At 39.6% G+C, this 18592-nt stretch overlaps 4 protein-coding genes across 9 annotated transcripts; 3 read left to right on the top strand and 1 right to left on the bottom strand.

The window, feature by feature from the left end:
• The first annotated feature begins 1235 nt into the window (after positions 1–1235).
• LOC112198087 (hydroxyproline O-galactosyltransferase GALT3) lies at positions 1236–5330 on the top strand. 6 transcript variants are annotated; one of them, XM_040517701.1, is made up of 8 exons: positions 1236–1409; positions 1698–2606; positions 2881–3116; positions 3216–3494; positions 4041–4169; positions 4300–4476; positions 4570–4677; positions 4897–5330. In XM_040517701.1, the coding sequence occupies exons 2-8, from the start codon at positions 1784–1786 to the stop codon at positions 5101–5103; spliced, it is 1959 nt and encodes a 652-aa protein (XP_040373635.1). In that variant the 5' UTR covers positions 1236–1409; positions 1698–1783; the 3' UTR covers positions 5104–5330. The 6 variants fall into 6 exon arrangements, with proteins under 6 accessions (XP_040373635.1, XP_024194896.1, XP_040373634.1 ...); XM_024339128.2 differs by having other exon boundaries at positions 1237–1409; positions 1705–2606; XM_040517700.1 differs by having other exon boundaries at positions 1237–1409; positions 1676–2606.
• Positions 5331–9683: 4353 nt separating this feature from the next.
• Positions 9684–12075, top strand: LOC112197862 (probable protein phosphatase 2C 13). The gene is made up of 2 exons (XM_024338776.2): positions 9684–9921; positions 10861–12075. Exons 1-2 carry the CDS (start codon positions 9838–9840, stop codon positions 11839–11841), a joined length of 1065 nt encoding a protein of 354 aa, XP_024194544.1. The 5' UTR covers positions 9684–9837; the 3' UTR covers positions 11842–12075.
• A 558-nt stretch (positions 12076–12633) lies between these two features.
• Positions 12634–14978, top strand: LOC112197861 (dihydrolipoyl dehydrogenase, mitochondrial). The gene is made up of 2 exons (XM_024338775.2): positions 12634–13049; positions 13500–14978. Exons 1-2 carry the CDS (start codon positions 12768–12770, stop codon positions 14748–14750), a joined length of 1533 nt encoding a protein of 510 aa, XP_024194543.1. The 5' UTR covers positions 12634–12767; the 3' UTR covers positions 14751–14978.
• Positions 14979–15234: 256 nt separating this feature from the next.
• Positions 15235–18149, bottom strand: LOC112197864 (craniofacial development protein 1). The gene is made up of 5 exons (XM_024338777.2): positions 18048–18149; positions 17075–17158; positions 16836–16963; positions 16537–16746; positions 15235–15973 (listed from the first exon to the last, which is right to left on the bottom strand). Exons 1-5 carry the CDS (start codon positions 18091–18093, stop codon positions 15611–15613), a joined length of 831 nt encoding a protein of 276 aa, XP_024194545.1. The 5' UTR covers positions 18094–18149; the 3' UTR covers positions 15235–15610.
• Positions 18150–18592: the final 443 nt, after the last annotated feature.

The following is an 18592-nucleotide window of genomic DNA, read 5'->3' as shown; positions in this document are numbered from 1 at the left end:
CCTGAGCTTGTGTCCTTATTTGTATAAAATAAATTGAAGGTGGGTTTTCTGTGTTTATATATTTGGTCAGGTGCTACTGTGTAATTTTCTATATTTTATTTCCCATTCAAAAAAAAATTATTAAAAAAATAAATAAATAAATAAAAAAAGGACCCAACCAATGGGTGAAATATTACAGACACTGAACTAAACAACCCAAAAGAAAATTCTAAAAGCCCAAATTAGACGAGCCCAATTTAAGGCCACCTAAACTGCAATTCCTCTAGGAGGACAATGCTGCTCTCTTCATCACGATTCAAGAAATTGCACCAATTAAGCTACATAATCTGACGAGATTGAGAGACCTTAAAATAGCCCGGTTACAATTTCGGTCAAAGAACAACCATATGATGAAATGATGGCCAAATTTCTTTTAGTCCAAAACTCCAAATACACAACAAATAACATCAAATTGCATATCACCCCCGCATTAGATAAATTCTTCTGCTGCCAAAAGGGTACAAGATCCACAAAGAGATTGAAGGTGCATTCACCCAAATGGCGAGTGATCCCTTGTTGCATGATCAGTTAATTAATCTAATCATTCTATTTCGAAGTTACAATTGTTTTTTTGTTTTAATTTTTCCGTCAATAATTTATGGTTTTCTAAAGTTTTGAACGTGATGGTTCGAATAACATTTTTAAAACTTACTTTTATCGTTTAACTTTTAGCTATTTTTTCATAAATAAAAAATAAACACCATTATAATGCTCTTAAATCCAAATTTTAAGAGAAATTTTTTTGTTTCAAATTTTCGAGCATATTAGCACTTCAAAATAAATAAATAAAAATAATCATAAGTAGGGTTATCAATTCCGACACGACCCAATAATAAAACTCGAAATTCACATGAAATAAAACAGGTTGGATCCGCACGATTAAAAAGCGGATCATCACAGATCACCTGTTTAACAAATAGGTTGAGTTTGATTTTGCATTTTTGACACAATTATTAAATGGGTTAAGTTTAGATTTGCCTATTGTCACGTTTAATATCTTAACACGACAAAAACTCGACACAACCGACCCATTGACAGCCCTAACCATAGCCCATAAAATCTGTTCTAAATTTACCAAACCAACGAAAAAACAATTGCATGTCAACAAAATCTAGACAAAGTGCTTCATCGTACCCCAACAATCTTTCGAACTTTTTATGGCCAAACAAAAAGTCTACACTTTTCTTTTGCAAAAACAAAAAGGTCAACCGTTTGACAACGGCGCCCTATAAGAAGCTCCCCCGAAGTCTTTCAGAACTGTTTAGTTGCCCAACCATGAAGGTCAGCTTTCGAGCTCAGAAGTTCACATCGTAGATTTGACTGCTTCTGCTTCAGATTCGAAGAACCCAACTCCCACATAAGATATGCAAGTAAGCTTCTTGTATCTAGCTTCATGAATCTCAATCAGACATTGCTTCGTTTGATACTTACATACTTCACACTGTTCACAGTGACACTGGAACACTAAAACTAGATCCTTACTGAAAAGATTCGAAATTTAAGTGAAGAGTTTGTGTAATTTGTGTAGCTGGAGCATAAAGTTTCGGTCTTTGTTGGGGTTGGGTTTTGAGAATTGGATTAGGCTTACTTGCGCATTTCAGTTTTCCTGTGGATTGGCTATGAATAATGAAAGTAGTATTTCAATGTGTCTGTGTAAGCAAACAGATGATGGAAGGTGGTAGTTCAAGAACTGGGTTACATCCTCACTAGCGTTTATTGCTTATAGAAAGGCCCAAGAGGAGTGATGTCTTTTTATTGTAAGCTTCAGTTTCGACATTTACCGAAAATGAGGAAGTGGTCTGGAGGGTTGTTGATCATTACTCTTGCTATGATATTGGTTTTTCGTTACGGAAGCATTGCCAAAATTGAACCCCCGGAGCAATCACCAAAGCAGTCACCGAAGCAATCGGCTGCTGAATTCTTTGGAAACAATCCTGACAATGATTCTCTTGGGACGTTTCCTGAGGTAAAAGTGATAGTGCAGCCAAAACCACCTGAGAAACCACATTTGATAGAGGTAGATGGGCTTGATGATCTGTTTGCTTCACATGACATCTTTGAAGAAGAGACCAAGGCCTTGCTTGTATGGAGTCACTTGCGTCCCCTACTCTCCAGGTCAGATGCTTTGCCTGAAACAGCTCGAGGGGTAAAAGAAGCTTCGATAGCATGGAAAGACTTGCTGTCTATAATAGACAAGGACAAGGCTTCAAAACTAAACAAAAGTGAAGGTCAAGAAGACAAATCCTGTCCTTTTTCTGTAAATGCACTCGATAATATAGCATCAGGAGATGGGAATATTCTTGAAATCCCTTGTGGCCTCATTGATGATTCGTCCATTTCTTTGGTTGGCATTCCTGATGGGCGCTTTAGAAGCTTTCAGATTGAACTTCTAGGTTTGCAGTTCTCGGGAGAGCCTGAGCCTCCTGTCATCTTGCATTACAGTGTCAGCCTTCCTGCTGACAACATGACAGAGGAGCCATTTGTAATCCAAAACAGTTGGAATAATGAACTTGGTTGGGGCAAAGAGGAAAGATGTCCTTCTCACAGATCTGCTAGCAATCTAAAAGGTAAACTTTAACTTTAGACTGTAATTAGTGCAAATGCAACTCGGCGCTGTTTGCTTATATACAACATCATATGAAACATGTAGTTAACTTATGGTATATATAACTGTAGACACTTTTTCTTGTCTTGTGCATTTGCACAAATAGTATGATTGTTTAGCAGTATTCCCAATATTGATTAATCTTTATTATCTATTGTATGTTTTATTTTTCTTTTAAATAATATTAATCAAGGGTTTGCAACTAGAAATCTAACATACTTTAGTAAATTCGACAGTCGATGGACTTGTTCTTTGCAATGAACAAGTTGTCAGAAGCTCTTTGGACGAAAATCTAAATATGAGTCAGCCTAGTAGTGACATGTTCACCAATGTTTCCAGGGTAAGTGCTCATGGAGATGCTAATTTCCCATTCGTTGAAGGGAATCCATTTACTGCAACACTGTGGGTTGGTTTAGAGGGATTTCACATGACTGTCAATGGAAGGCATGAAACATCTTTTGCGTATAGGGAGGTAAGGTATGAGTTATGGATAATATCAGATTATTGTTATTGAAAGAGCACTCCATATTGGTAAAAGAATACTTATGTCCACTTCACTTTTTATATGCAGAAACTTGAACCATGGTCAGTTTCCAAAGTTAAAGTGGCTGGTGGTTTGAATGTCTTATCGGCCTTAGCTAAAGGCTTGCCTATTTCCGAGGATCATGACTTAGTTGTTGATGTTGAGCACCTGAAAGCTCCACCCCTTTTGAAGAAAAGGCTTTTGATGTTGGTTGGGGTTTTCTCAACAGGAAATAATTTTGAGCGTAGAATGGCATTGAGGAGGACTTGGATGCAGTACGAGGCTGTACGTTCTGGAGATGTGGCTGTCCGATTTTTCATTGGCCTTGTAAGTGAACCATTTGAGCTAGGAATTTTCTGTTTACTTATACCAATTGTCCAATATAGTCGTAGATTGGTTTTGCCCAGTAAAAGATTAATGTCTGGTAATTGAAGTCGTAATCAGTAATTTGTCACTAAGTAGTTCGAAGATAAGGTACTTAATTTTATGCATAATGTCTTAGATTTTGCTATGGCCCGGAAAGGTCAATTTCTGTAATGCCAATGACATACGGGCTACAAACTTCTTTTCTCTGATCAGTTATTCAGCAATAACTGTCTTGTGTTTGTGGTATCTCAAGTGTGAGATTTTATGTTGGGCATTTGTTCAAGATTGTTACAAGTTATGGGGGGGGGGACTGTTTATAGTGCTTAGCTTAGAGCATGTTGCTCTTGTATATTGACCTGAAGAAGTGGAGTGAGCTCACCATGTAATTTATTGTAACATACTACTTGAATTCCAAAGTATTGATGATTTCATTATGGTTCTGCTAGTCATCAATGTATTACTTGGTCTGGAAAGAAGAAACTCAACTACTTTTTTCCATACCTGCAGCACAAGAACAGTCAAGTTAATTTTGAACTGTGGCGAGAAGCTCAAGCTTATGGAGATATCCAACTGATGCCATTTGTTGATTATTACAGCTTGATAAGCCTGAAGACAATCGCAATTTGCATTTTTGGTGTATGTTGATACAAAACATCTGTGCCTCCAAACTGAACTATCATGATTCTGCATCTATGTTTTGTCATTGATCTTTCTTTTCGTGCAAGTATAGTTAGAAGATTACAAATTATATTTATCTCAATTGCAGACCAAAATCCTTCCTGCTAAATATATCATGAAAACAGATGATGATGCTTTTGTTAGAATTGACGAGGTCATCTCCAGCCTCAAGGGAAAGACAACTAAAGGTCTCTTGTATGGTCTTATATCATTTGAATCATCACCCGACAGAGACAGAGACAGCAAATGGTACATTAGTGATGAGGTATGCACATGAAATTTCTTTCTTAATATATGCATAATATTTTCTTCAATATCGCACTTTGGATAGGTTCTGATGAGTGTTCTTTTTGTGCAGGAATGGCCACATGCGGGTTTCCCTCCATGGGCACATGGTCCAGGTTACATCATCTCTAGGGACATTGTCAAATTCATTGTTCGTAGCCACCACGAAAGGGACCTCAAGGTATACTTACACATTGTCCAATTTCTAAGTTGCATTTCTTCTAGGATCTGCAATAATTTTGTAGAACTAGTATCATTGTCTTAAAAAGAAATTAATCTTGTTTCTTAAGAAAACGACTGTTCATTGAATTGCATTCGGGGTGTGCAAAGATGTTAATGGATCAGGCAGTGAGTTTATCTGTCATTCTTGAACTGACCTCCTATCATTATGTTTCTCCAGCTGTTTAAACTGGAGGATGTTGCAATGGGCATATGGATTGAACAATTCAAGAACAGAGGTCAAGAAGTGAATTACGTTACGGATGAGAGGTTTTACAATGCTGGATGTGAGTCAAACTATATTCTTGCTCATTACCAAACCCCCAGGTTGGTGTTGTGCCTTTGGGAGAAGCTGCAGAAAGAGCACAAGGCCAACTGCTGTGAGTAACATATCAACATCAGCCTTACAAATTCAATCTTTGTTATCAGCAATACTCTTATATGCAGCAAATTGTACCAAGCGAAATCGACCCTTTTGTGAAGTTTCCGGGAACATCAGAGAGTTGTCAACTGTACAGTAATTTTGTGCTGAGCCTTCTTTTTCTTGTTTGATGATCAAATGGTATTCTTGATTCATTTACAGTAAATTGAGGTGCTCTTGGGTAATTCTTGTTAGATCAAGTTGACCTCTTTTATTATCTGCTCTCATTAGAAAGCTGGTAGTCTGGTAGTGGATTTCTCATGATGAAAGAAGATTCAAGGGTTGGTATAAGTTGACTTCTTCAGCAAAGGGTGACGCACCATCCCTGTGTCAAAAGACTCAAAACCACACGTATATTCCATTTTATTTTATGGGTACCAAATTGTTGCGAAGGTCACAATCCTGTACTTTTAAGCTGGTGTGACAAGTCCCGAACACAATGCCATTGGGATTTGTTGAACCAGAAGAGACTACATATGGCATATTATAGAGAATATATATGAGTGGCACATACTCGAAGTCTTGGATGGTAATGGTTAGGAATCTGAAACGCAAGTGATTGTGGTTGAGACACGTACAGAAGAAATTTCTATGAAAAACCAAAAGGAGGTATCTCTATACATGATTGTCATGGTGCCACCTCTTGTAGATGATACGTAACAGAATAACTGAAAAAAATAGGAACTTTCTCTTTCTGAACAAACACTGATGGAGATAGATACCACTCGAGTTTTTCTTCTGCCAACTTGCCAAGTGTGGGATGATATGGCATATATATAAAATAAAGTTTGTAGTGACTGATTAGGGTTTCAGCCACTCACTTAAGGGAGACCTCACCGACCTATTAGTTCCCTTCCCTCACTCAGTAAGTGCTTAGGCTATGTAATTTATTATTTATATTGAGAGTAATCTACACCAAGATTACACGAGGGTAAAAAGTAAAGAAAGTAAAATGGCAAGTCCCAAGGTCAGATTCCACATCGTTTTAACTACACTGAAGTAAAAAGATATATGTGAGGAGTTGGGTATGGCAGATTTGACTCATTTGAGAATTGGCTGCAGCAGGGGTGGACTCGGTGTAGAACTAGCCACTTCGTTTTAAGTTTATCCGGCGAATTCAGTGGTTGCAAAACTATCAAACTGACCATCGAACCGAACCGAAAATCAATGGAGTGTTTTGGTCCAATTCAGTGCAGTTGTTGGTTTTAGGTGTGATAGTGAAACTGTCCGACCTTATTCCACATAATTTTTTTGGTGCGCTTCCAGTGGCGGATCTATCTAGGAGCATTTGCACTTCCCAAACTCAAACCTTCTAAATTAAGGAAGAAGATATGTGTCGGCATATTGATCAGGGCTAGCTAGTTGAATGACTTTTTGGCTTAAGCTCCTTTCAACTGTTCATCCGATATTTGGATAACAATGACCAAAAAGACAAGCTTTTGCTACATGAAACCATACGAGAAAAGACTTGGGAGGAAAGAAGACTTGTGAGCCAAGTAACTTTGATTAGTCTTTTGGCCTTGAACAATTAAATGGAATCCAAGTGCTCAAATGGTGACGGCAGCCACTTTGAAATCCAACAAGGCAACAACTAAGAAAAGCTAACCCCATTTAGCACGCAATCCTTTTGTATATGAATTTAAGGTACTAGCACCAAAATAAAGTTTCATAGTTACTATTTGCCCTTTCTTTAATCAAAATGGTCCTCCTGCTAAACCTAATAATTAATATGAAGTCAGAAAAACGTTTAGCATAATCCAATGGCGGTTTTGAAGGAACAGACAAATCATTTACGCTTGTTATGAAATCATGTGAGAAATGAGGGCAGCAATTCAGGCTACATTTCTTCTTCATCATTCTTCAATGATAATGATATACATACCCTTTCCTTAGTTTTCAAATCTGATTTGGTATAAAAATTCAAGAGGCCACTCAAAATCAAATGCTAGATCAAGGACACGTACTTTTTTTATTTTCTTTTTTTATGACACGTATTGAAAGCTACCAAAAAGTACACAATGACCTTGCTTGTCTTGAAACCCTTGTGTTTGCTGTAACATTTCAGTAATAGTAAAAGGAATGACATGATGATTTCAATGTTCTAGTTTTTTTAAAATACTTCAAAAGACACGTGATGATTTTATCACTCGAGTCAGGGCTAAAGAAATGACATTTACATCCGAACATCACAATCGAACTTCGGACATCAATTTAAACTCTTAGAGATAAACTCACACTTTAGAGCAATTCTCATAAACTTGAAACTCGACTTTGGATATCAAGACTCATTCTTGGATTCAAAATCCAAAATTCCAAACTAAACAGCGTCATGACTAAAACTTTAGAGTATTAACTCCAAATTAAGAAGTTTGAAATCCTAGACCTCTTGAAAACTTATGCAACTTTCTTTCAAGTTGCAAAACAGAACTTAACAAATTGTAACGAGACCCACAGGAGATTAAAAAAAAGGGTCCTTGACCAAAAGCCCCAAAATGAGCCAAAGTTATCCCACTTACCCCAGCAACAGATTTTTATTCCTATCTACACAATTTGACATCAAATGACCATTGTGCCCTCAACTCAATTAAGAAATTGCAGCCACTGCCATTCTCTCTCTATTCCATCCCTTCGCCGGAGCTTGTCTCTCTCTCTCTCTCTCTCTCTCTCTCCCCCTAACACGACTTCGGTGGATTTCCACGGCGGCGGCGTTTCTGCGCGTCGATCCAGAGGCGGAGGTAGAGGATTCGCGGCATTTTCCGACGCTGATCCATCGGAAAGCGACGGTGCTGTTCACGTCGTCGTTTCTTCGACTCCGGTAGCCAAGCCGATCTGAATCATCGTCTCTCTCCGCTCTCTCTCCTGCACGACGCCTCTCTCTCTCTCTTGCAGATTCCGACGATCCAACACACGTCTTGATCTCCATCTCGCCGGTCTCCTCACAACAGCAATCGAGGCCTGCAACCGGCAACAGCAACTGAGGCGAGCAACGGATCTGCAATCGAGGGCCTGATTTGACATTCAGACATCTTCGTGCTCCGGTTTCGATCTACTGACTGGGATCAAAACAACAATCGAGGACCTGCAACCGGCAACAGGTCTGCAACCGGCGAAGAAAGGTGCAGCGTGGGTGCCCGGATCATTTTCTGGGTGCCCTAATCAATTTTTTTTTCTTTTTGTGGTAAAATGTGGCAGAGGCCCAGAAAAAAAGAAAAAAGAAAGGAAAAAAAGTTTTATTGAGGGCCAATAGACGTCTATTGGGGGGCAATAGACGTCTATTGCGGGGCAATAGATGTTTTAAATTAATGTAATCTCCTCTTCTTTTTTCTTTAATTAAAGTTATATTTGTGTAATTTTAGAAAAATTAGTTCTCATTTCGGTAATCGAAACGTCTATTGGGGGGCAATAGACGTCTATTGGGAGGTAATAGACGTTTTAAAATTGATATAATTTCTTCATTTTTTTCTTTAATCAAAGTTTTATTTGTCTAATTTTAGGAATATTAGTTCCTATTCCGGTTACCGAAAGTTTTATTGCGGGGCAATAGACGTCTATTGGGGGGCAATACATGGCTGATAGTCGTCTATTGGGGGGCAATACATGGCTAATAGTCGTCTATTGGGGGGCAATACATGGTTGATAGTCGTCTATTGAGGGGCAATAGACGTCTATTGGGGGCAAAAAAACTTACCAGTGGGTGGTAGCCGGTGATCGGAATCCGGCGGCCGGTGACCGGATTCCGGGGAAAATTGGCCGGATTCCGGCGAAGTTGGCCGGAATCCGGTGGCCGGTGACCGGAATCCGGCGGCCGGTGACCGGAATCTGGCTGCCGGTGATCGGACTCCGGCGAAGTCCCCTATGGTTTCTCTCTCTCTCTCTCTAAGTAACAAAGGTGAGGGTAAAATGGTATTAAAAAAATAATAAAAACAAAAAAAAAATCTTAATGGGGTATTAGGGAAGACCTCCTTAGAGTGTTTTGGGTAAGAGGGAATTAAAAAAACTTAGTGGGGTAAGTGGGAAAAAAATCTCTAAAAATGGTGTAAATGGACAAAAACCCTAAAAAAAAAAGCTTGGAATGATTATATTATTTTTAGAAATTATTGATCTTGACTTTTTTTTGTTTTCCATTGTCAATAAACAAAAAAGTGAAATATTAACAAAAATCCCCATTAAAAAAAAAAAACACTTTCGCAAAAATAAAATCTCCGTTGACCAGTAAAAAAAAAGGCGTGAAGGAGAAGCCTGGTGCCCCCACTGTTTAGTTGTCCATCCGTAAAAGGAAAGCGAAAACCGCACAATTTCCAAGTACGAATCGGAAACCAACAGCCGCAAAAGTTAACGCACCAGGGGCAGAACCGTCAAACCACCACACCCATTCCAAGTAACGTCCAGCTAGTTACGTGTCTTGACCTTCGCGTGAAACACACGCTTCCTCCTGGAACCACATCAAGCCCGCGTCGAGCCACGCGCACGTGGCGGTAACCAGAGGCGGTGCTACTGGCTGCAGCCGGTAAAAATTTCCATATTCAACCTCTTAAATACCCCCAAGTCTCTCCCATCCGCTTCACATTTGCAACACACAAAAAATCTGAAAATCCAGAGCGATTCAGAATTCGAAGAACCAAAAAAAAAAAAACCCTAAATTCCCTTAGTGAAGAAAACCCTAGATTCTCAAATTTCGCGACTTTACGACGGTGTTTAAGGATGATTGTGAGCCAGAATATGGTGGCTGAGGCCGAGATTATTTGCCAGAATATGGTGTCGACCGAGGTTTCGGGCTTCGAATCGGTATGTGACTGTGTTGCTTTAGCTTAATTTTTTGAGTTTGTGTGGAGAATTTAGTGATTTGCTTGCTGTTTTGTTGAAAGGTGTTAGTTTCTGGTGTTGGGTTTTTGTGGGATTTAGTCGTTGATTTTGTTTTTGGTTTGATGTTTATGCTCAAGATCAGTTTTTTGTTTTGTTGAATTGAATTGAATGAACAAAAATCGAACATGGTTGATGGTTTTATGAATCTAATAGGGTTGAATTAGAGGCTACTGAATTACTTGTTTATTGGGTTTTTTTTTCCCCTCTGTTTTGTTCTGAATTTCATGGTGTTCATCCTGATGATTTCGAAGTGTAAAGTATTTATCTTTGATGCCTAGAATATTTTTGCAGACTTCAATTATGGCCCCCACACTACCCACCCACTTTAGAAAGTTGGTTTTTTGATACCCAGAAAAACCTGACAAATAAGTTCTGATTATGTGCTGGTGACTTGAATTTTAAAGTGTGAAATTTATTGGGAAAGACGTGCTTTTTTGTATTAATTGGTTAAGAGTTTTGAACCTGTTAATTTCTATTTTCTATAATATCAGATTAGATTGTGTGCAGATTCTTTTGTTTTCTTACCTGCCTTGTATGTTGCTGGGAATTTTGCTTAAACGGGTGGGCCAGGAAATTGGGAGTTTAGTTTATTTCTGGTATGCCATCTTAATGTTGGGTGATCTTACTATTCTAAGAAATTGGTTGGCTGCTTGCTTTTTGGGATTGTTTGATGCGTTCAATATAGCTTATTTAATTGCAGAAAAAATGTACTGGTGAAACTGTATGATTACTTTGTGAGTCAGTTGTCTTAGTGGTCTACTTGTTATTTGTTTGTATCTGGATGATCAGTTTTAGGATTCTGGTTTTGAGATAAAGGACACCTGTACTAATCTAATTCTGTGTTTTTTTTTTTTTAATCAGGTTGTGAGGTGCCCAGAGACCATTGCTAATGCTGTAATAGAGACTCCTGCAGTCAAGTTTGTTCCAACCATTCACTCAGGAAGCCATAGTGACATCGGAGTAAGGCGTTCCATGGATGACGATCACATTCGGATCGATGACCTATCTGCCCATGTTGGGCCTCTCTTTAAGAGTTCCTTGCCAAGTGCATTTTATGCAGTTTTTGATGGGCATGGCGGGCCTGAAGCAGCTACTTATATCAAGAGGAATGCCATGAGACTATTTTTTGAAGATGCTGACTTGCCGCATACAGTAGATTTTGATGATGCTTTCTTCAAAGAGTTGGAGAACTCACATAAGAAAGCATTTTTACTGGCAGACCAGGCCTTGGCCGATGAACACAGTGTGGATGGTTCATGTGGAACCACAGCACTGACTGCCCTAGTACTTGGAAGGCAGTTGCTCGTAGCAAATGCTGGTGACTGTCGGGCAGTTCTTTGCAGGAAAGGAATCGCATTTGATATGTCCCAAGATCATAAGCATACTTACTTGCCAGAACGTAGGCGGGTGGAGCAGTTGGGTGGTTACTTTGATGGTGAGTATCTGAATAGTTATCTCTCAGTCACCCGAACCCTTGGAAATTGGGATTTCAAATTACCACTTGGCTCCTCATCACCTCTCATTGCTGAACCAGAGGTTCAGCGGGTTAAGTTAACAGAAGATGATGAGTTTCTGATTCTTAGTTGTGATGGGATATGGGATGTCATGTCTAGCCAATATGCAGTGAGTCTTGTTCGGCGTGAGCTGAGGAAGCACAATGATCCGCAACAGTGTGCCAGAGAACTCGTGAAAGAAGCACTACGCATGCATGCAGCTGACAATCTCACTGTTATTGTTGTATGCCTCTCTTCTCCTGATCGTGCTGTTGAGCCTCGCTCTGAGGGGCCAAGGTTAAGGAACTGCAGTTTTTTAAGGTTGAGAAGCTTGCTGGAAGGCAATTGAATGTGATTCAGTATTTACTCTTTCCAAATGGAAATGAACTTCTATCTGTTTGTGGCTGTTTCAGATAGTTATTGAACAAAGCAAGCAGTCAGCAGTTTTGTAGGATAGAAGTAGGTACTTTGAGTTGTATTGAATTGAATTGAGTGAACTGTAGCTGTAAACATAATTTACAATCTTGATTTAAATCGATTGGATTCAACCTCCCCGATTCATATTCTGTTATTCTTCTTCTCATTCCAGTGTTGTTACGTTCGACTATTCGAGCATTACCTTAAACGGAATCATGCCATGGGAAATTGATCTTTATGGTTTGCTTCATCGCAATCCGAACAAAGCCTGAGAGTGTTATGGGTCACTGTCCATTGTTGGATTGGCTTCAGTTGGCAGCAGACAGATAGCCTCATCATCTTGCACGTCTCCTAAACCAAACATCCCAGTTTGTGATATGCTAAGCCTCTGTGAGGCTACCATTTAGTACTCTCCTTTTTTATATAAAATGTCTTTAACTCCCAAAAACTAAAAAAATGAAAATTGAATTAAGAATTAGGTAGCCGACGCATGATTGTGTTCTTCTTACTCACTTAATCAATTGATTTGCCAACTCAGTTGGAGTAGTCAAATAAGGTAAGCCTCAACGTGATCGCGTTCGACGGCCACGATTACGTTTCATTTCCAAATCACACTTACACCGTCACGTGGCAAACGATCAACGGTTACACCAGGAACTGTACTGTGTACCTTAGCACACAGGATCACCCAAAAAAGAATATAATAGAAGCCAATAAACAGAAAATAAAATTCTGTACAGCAAAAAAGCACCACTCCGTAGGCTCACACTGGTTCAGTCATATTTGAAAGGTCCAGCCTTTTTCTGCCTTTGAGCGAAACCAAAAGCTCTCTCAATTTTTCACCAGAAACCCTAGAAAATGGCCATGGCAAGCTTTGCTCGGCGGAAGGCCTACCTTCTATCTAGAAACTTGTCCAACACGTCGTCGGAGGCCGTCCGCTACTCCTTCTCCATCACCTCCTTCTCCCGCGGCTTCGCTTCCTCGGGATCTGACGACAACGACGTCGTTGTCATCGGCGGCGGACCCGGCGGCTACGTCGCCGCCATCAAGGCCGCCCAGCTCGGCCTCAAGACCACCTGCATCGAGAAGCGCGGTGCTCTCGGCGGCACCTGCCTCAACGTCGGCTGCATACCCTCCAAGGTATTCTCTCTCTCTCTCTCTCTCTCTCTCCTCATTCTTACACTCTTACTGGGGTTTTTAATCTATCATAGGTTTAATTTTGATAATCGTGTGTGATTTGTTGGTTGATTTTACTATCTGTTGGATCTAATTGTTTGGTCCATATGTTATTTTTTTGTTAGATTTCAGTCGCTTGATTGTGATTTTAGTTTCATTTTGATTGGATTGAGTTGATTAATTGAAATCTTATGTGGGGCAAAATTGTGCTAGTTTACTTGGTTCTGTTCAAAGTTCATCTGAGCCTGTGATTGATGAGCCAGTAAATAAGCCATAAAATTTACTGCTTCTGTCGAGTAAATGTTATCTTTTGGGTTGCTTTTGGTATAACTAGGTGGTCTTTGTGGCTTCCTTGAATTATGTTGGTGTGAGTTGCTGGTGAAATTTAGCTCTAACTGAACGTTTAATGTCCAGGCGCTTCTTCATTCGTCTCACATGTACCATGAAGCTCTGCATTCATTTAAAAGTCATGGTGTTAAGTTCGACAATGTTCAGATCGATTTGCCTGCCATGATGTCCCAGAAAGACAAAGCTGTGTCTAATCTGACTAAAGGAATCGAAGGTCTGTTCAAGAAGAATAAGGTGACTTATGTTAAAGGCTATGGAAAGTTCGTCTCCCCCAATGAAGTTTCAGTGGACACCATTGATGGCGGGAATACGGTTGTGAAAGGAAAAAATATTATCATTGCCACAGGTTCTGATGTCAAATCTTTGCCCGGGGTTACCATTGATGAGAAGAAAATAGTATCATCAACTGGTGCTTTGGCTCTGTCAGAAATCCCAAAGAAACTTGTGGTTGTTGGAGCAGGATATATTGGCCTTGAGATGGGCTCAGTCTGGGGAAGACTTGGTTCTGAGATAACCGTTGTTGAGTTTGGACCTGATATTGTCCCATCAATGGATTCGGAAATTCGCAAGCAATTCCAGCGTTCCCTTGAGAAGCAAGGGATGAAATTTGTACTCAAAACAAAGGTAGTAGGAGTTGATACTTCTGGAGATGGTGTCAAGTTGACCCTTGAACCAGCAGCTGGTGGTGAGCAGACCACACTTGAAGCTGATGTTGTACTTGTATCCGCTGGCAGGAATCCATTCACATCTGGGCTCGATCTGGACAAGATAGGAGTTGAAACTGACAAGATGGGGAGAATTTTAGTGAATGAAAGGTTTGTAACAAATGTTCCAAGTGTTCATGCAATTGGTGATGTTATTCCTGGACCTATGCTCGCTCACAAGGCAGAAGAGGATGGGGTTGCATGTGTGGAGTTCATTGCTGGTAAGGTTGGCCATGTGGACTATGACAAGGTTCCTGGGGTTGTCTATACTCACCCTGAGGTTGCGTCTGTTGGAAAGACCGAGGAGCAAGTGAAGGCCCTAGGCGTCGAATACCGAGTTGGAAAGTTCCCATTCTTGGCAAACAGCAGAGCCAAGGCAATAGATGATGCTGAAGGACTAGTCAAGATTTTGGCTGAGAAAGAAACAGATAAGATCTTGGGAGTTCACATCATGGCACCCAATGCAGGAGAGCTCATTCACGAGGCAGCCATAGCATTGCAGTATGATGCATCAAGTGAGGACATTGCTCGCGTTTGCCATGCACATCCAACCATGAGCGAGGCCTTGAAGGAAGCTGCCATGGCGACTTATGACAAGGCCATTCACATCTAGAAAAATTAATTACTTTTACTCTTGTTTTCATTGTCTTATTTTTTAAGAATTTTGGAATGACTTGTGAAGAACTTTCCATCTAGTTATTTTGGCCTTCATTGAAGGTTGCAGATAAAGTACTTGATTACAAGGTTTTCTGTCCCTTTGGTTACAATAAGGGAATGACTGTATGCTTTCTTATCTCAATGTGAATAACAACACAAGCAGGGCTTCGATTTCTTTAAAGAACGAGCAAAGAGATTATTTGTGTCGTTTATGATATTTTGATCGTGTACAACTGCTTTGTTCTTTGTTGTGTCAACTCTTACATCCAAATCTATGAGGTTGCAACATTATAAATAAAGGACGTTGAGTTTTGTAGATGTTTCCACACATGATATTGTTACACACTGGCCAAACTATAAATCGTCGGCAATCTCCTCCGTCATTCTGTCTCGATTGTGGGTCTAATATAACGTAACAGGTAAAGAATGGGCAAGGCCAATTTAGCAGAGAAACCATCTCATCATTATTCTTATTGCAGTACAACGACATAATAAGAAAGAATTGAGCTACATTGCTCTGTTATGCTCCTGCTCTATAAGAAACAAGACCTACAATCCCACCCATAAATTTTTTATCAAATAGCTAGTTTACAATTAATGCCCTTCTCTCCTCTCTCATAGAGAATCCGGGCTGTTGAAAACACCTAATGCAAATGATGCCCGATACCCCCTTACAAACTACTCGAAGGCTTTCATTTTTGCTCTGTAAACGAAATCAAAGCAAAGATACTGATAGTTCAGCAACTTTTCGTGTCCTCCCCACAATTGTAAGTTTGGCAGTTTGGTACAAGCATTCAGAAGCAGCCCTGAATGCAGTTATGGACCCTCCCTCATATCAGGCCTCCTTTTGGCCTGCACAGCCAGCCGTGCATCCCTCTCCCGTTCAAACTCCCGGTAATCTGCTCGCTCCAAGAAGGAAACCTTGTCTAGATATTGGTTTGAACTCTTCTTGTAGGCATCCAACTCCTCATCCAACCCTTTTTCTTCCTTAAACTCTCCCCAGTCCTTTTTGGTTTTGTCGAGCACACTGAGCTTTTGTTTCTTCTTGATCTGTTCAAGCACGGCATCAACAGCTGAAGGTGCATGAGCTTTTGCCTTTTCAGATGCTTCCTTTGAATCAGCGTCAACAAGCTTCTTAACTTCAATTTGTTGACCGGCAAAGTCCCGGACCTCTGTGATCTACAAAAAGAAACAGAAGTGTTGGATTTGATTTTTAATTTAATAATTCATTTACGAACTAACCATGCAAGCCGATAGAATATCACTTAAAAAAAATGCAGCTTTACATTCAGATGATGACTGATTTGGCTGCTCTCGTAAATATTAAAATTTGATTTAGATCAGCTCAAGAACTTCAACCTCAAAAGGAAAATTTTGGGCAATCACAAAGACTACTCAAGTGGCAAAAGATGGCTGGTAATTAGATGCATATATTATATCCTCAAATGGCATGCATCTCATCAAATATGATTCTCAAGCAAAAAACATGGCCACTAATCAAAAGGTCCATCTTAAAGAAAAGCCAATTTTATACAGACAGGTCTCAAAAGTTTATATCCTCAAATGGCATGCATCTCATCAAATATGATTCTCAAGCAAAAAGCATGGCAACTAATCAAAAGGTCCATCTTAAAGAAAAGCCAATTTTATACAGACAGGTCTCAAAAGTGTATACCAACCACCCCCACCCAACATATGGCACCAGAGTGCAAAAGAGCAGGAGAACGAAACAATGCACTTACCTCAACTTTCCCTCTACCTAATACTGCAGCTCCAGCATCCTTAACTTCTACGAGGGCAGCAGCAGCTAGCTTCCTGGCATTCTCACTAGAGCTGTCCTGCATGACAATATCAGTAGTGTTGTTCTGTGCGACACTTAATCCCTTCTGTGATAGATCTTCTTTTGGGGACTCCGTCTTCTTTGGTGCCAGGCCGAGATATGCCTTCCAACCCTGAGAAGAAATACGTCAGTAAGAGGTCAAGTTCTAGCCACTTAAATTTTATCATCCAACACAAACAGTGAGAATGAAGAAATCCTCACATCAGACGATGCCTTCTTTGGAGTTTTATTCGCAGGTGAATGAGATTTCTTTAATAAATCCTTGAAATTCTTAGTAGATATTCCTTTATTCATTTGCTCCCACACAGCATCTACCCGGGCTTTTACATCTATCAAGAAAGGAAAGACAGGACATCAAACCTTCTGATCAACAAACTGATGTAATATTTTAGAGATAAACCAGACAGAAGAACAGGAATTGAATGAGAAGAATTTCTGACCGGTTTCTTCAGGTTTTGAGTTTGAGCTTGGAAGAGTAGCAGCTCCCTGTGCAGACTCAACACCATCCTTTTCACTTGCACTACCTGAAACACAAAACCAAATAACTTAACCATATGTAGGGGAACAAAGAATCCAAACTGGCTATACAGAAATAGTGGTATGAGTATGACTAGTCCCGGCAGAAAGCTAGGTTGTAGCTTTGAAGGAGCAATGCACCAACAGTTGCTCAATAAGAAGTTGGAAAACCAGTCTACCTAGAAGCCAATTAATAAATAGACACATCTCATGTCCAACGATTTTGTATAAATATTCAAAACATGATAAAAAGTATAAGTCTTCAATAGTCGTAGACTATCTCCATATTTTTCCGGACATCAAGCACCAAAATCAGTAGACAACAAAGATTCATAAATAACATTGTCAGAACATGTGATGCTGATCTTCGAATTTCTCAACTGCTACTCTACATATATTACCAATTTTGAGTTAATTAAGACTAAAGACACCTAGAAGAGGTTATAGCCTAGCTTCTTATTTGATATAGTTTGAGATAACCAAACAAAAAAAAAGTAGACAACAAAGGCTTCAAACCCATAAAAGAGTAGATAATGCAGCTGAAAACCCGAAAGTTTTCGAGCCAAGTTACTATTCTATGAATTGGGTAATTGGGCCTGCAGCTTTCCATTACTATACCAAACAGAAAATCAAGCACCTCGATCCATAAATCTACAAAATGCTTTAAGCCTCACCAAATTAACTACTAGATTTGTTTATGATTACAGGGATTCAAATACCCATTTTTGTTTAGAAAACAGAAGCAAAATTAGTTTCGGGTTAAAAACACCATTGATTTTCTCAAAATCTTCTAGGCCCTGTTCGTGGATTAAGAACAGAAGTCGCGGGGCAAAGAAGGTGAATCGAAAACCCAAGAAATAGAATTGGGAAAAGGAAAGAGAAAGAAGAAGAGGGTACCTGAGGTTGAGGCATCGAATGGGTTGGTGGAGGAGGTCGAAGCCATTGAAGACGAAGCGAAAGTCGAAAAGTGCAGTCAGGAGCTATTTACAGAGGAGAGTCTGTTATCGGGTTTCGCGGGGTTCGAAGAGACCCAAATCGTCTTTTGGGCTTCTCTCACATGGAGGCCCAATTCATCTCATAAGGCTTTGATAATTTTTCAGGCCCAAATATTACCAAAAAAAATTACATAAATTTCATTAATGACTTTTCATTATTTGGTGATAAGTACGATTTTCAATATTTCAAGGTTTTAAATATCGGTATTGTTAGAAATACACCAGTAGTATTAGTTCGGTATTGTTAGAAATACACCGGTAGTATTAGCGAAGATACGAAAGAAAATATCTAATATCGGTTATATATTGGTAAATGTCTATACCTGTAAGTGTAGATATTAAAACTTTTCTGGGGTTCATGTGTAACGCAACTGTGACCACAAGAATAGCCTGCACGCACTAGTAAGCAAGGCAATTTGTTTTTTCGAGGATGAGAATAATTTCTAC

The sequence above is a fragment of the Rosa chinensis genome, chromosome 4 (genome assembly GCF_002994745.2).
Source record: "Rosa chinensis cultivar Old Blush chromosome 4, RchiOBHm-V2, whole genome shotgun sequence".
NCBI lineage: Eukaryota > Viridiplantae > Streptophyta > Magnoliopsida > Rosales > Rosaceae > Rosa > Rosa chinensis.
Note: the sequence above shows the minus strand (reverse complement) of the source record. Positions and strands in the feature narration are given on the sequence as shown.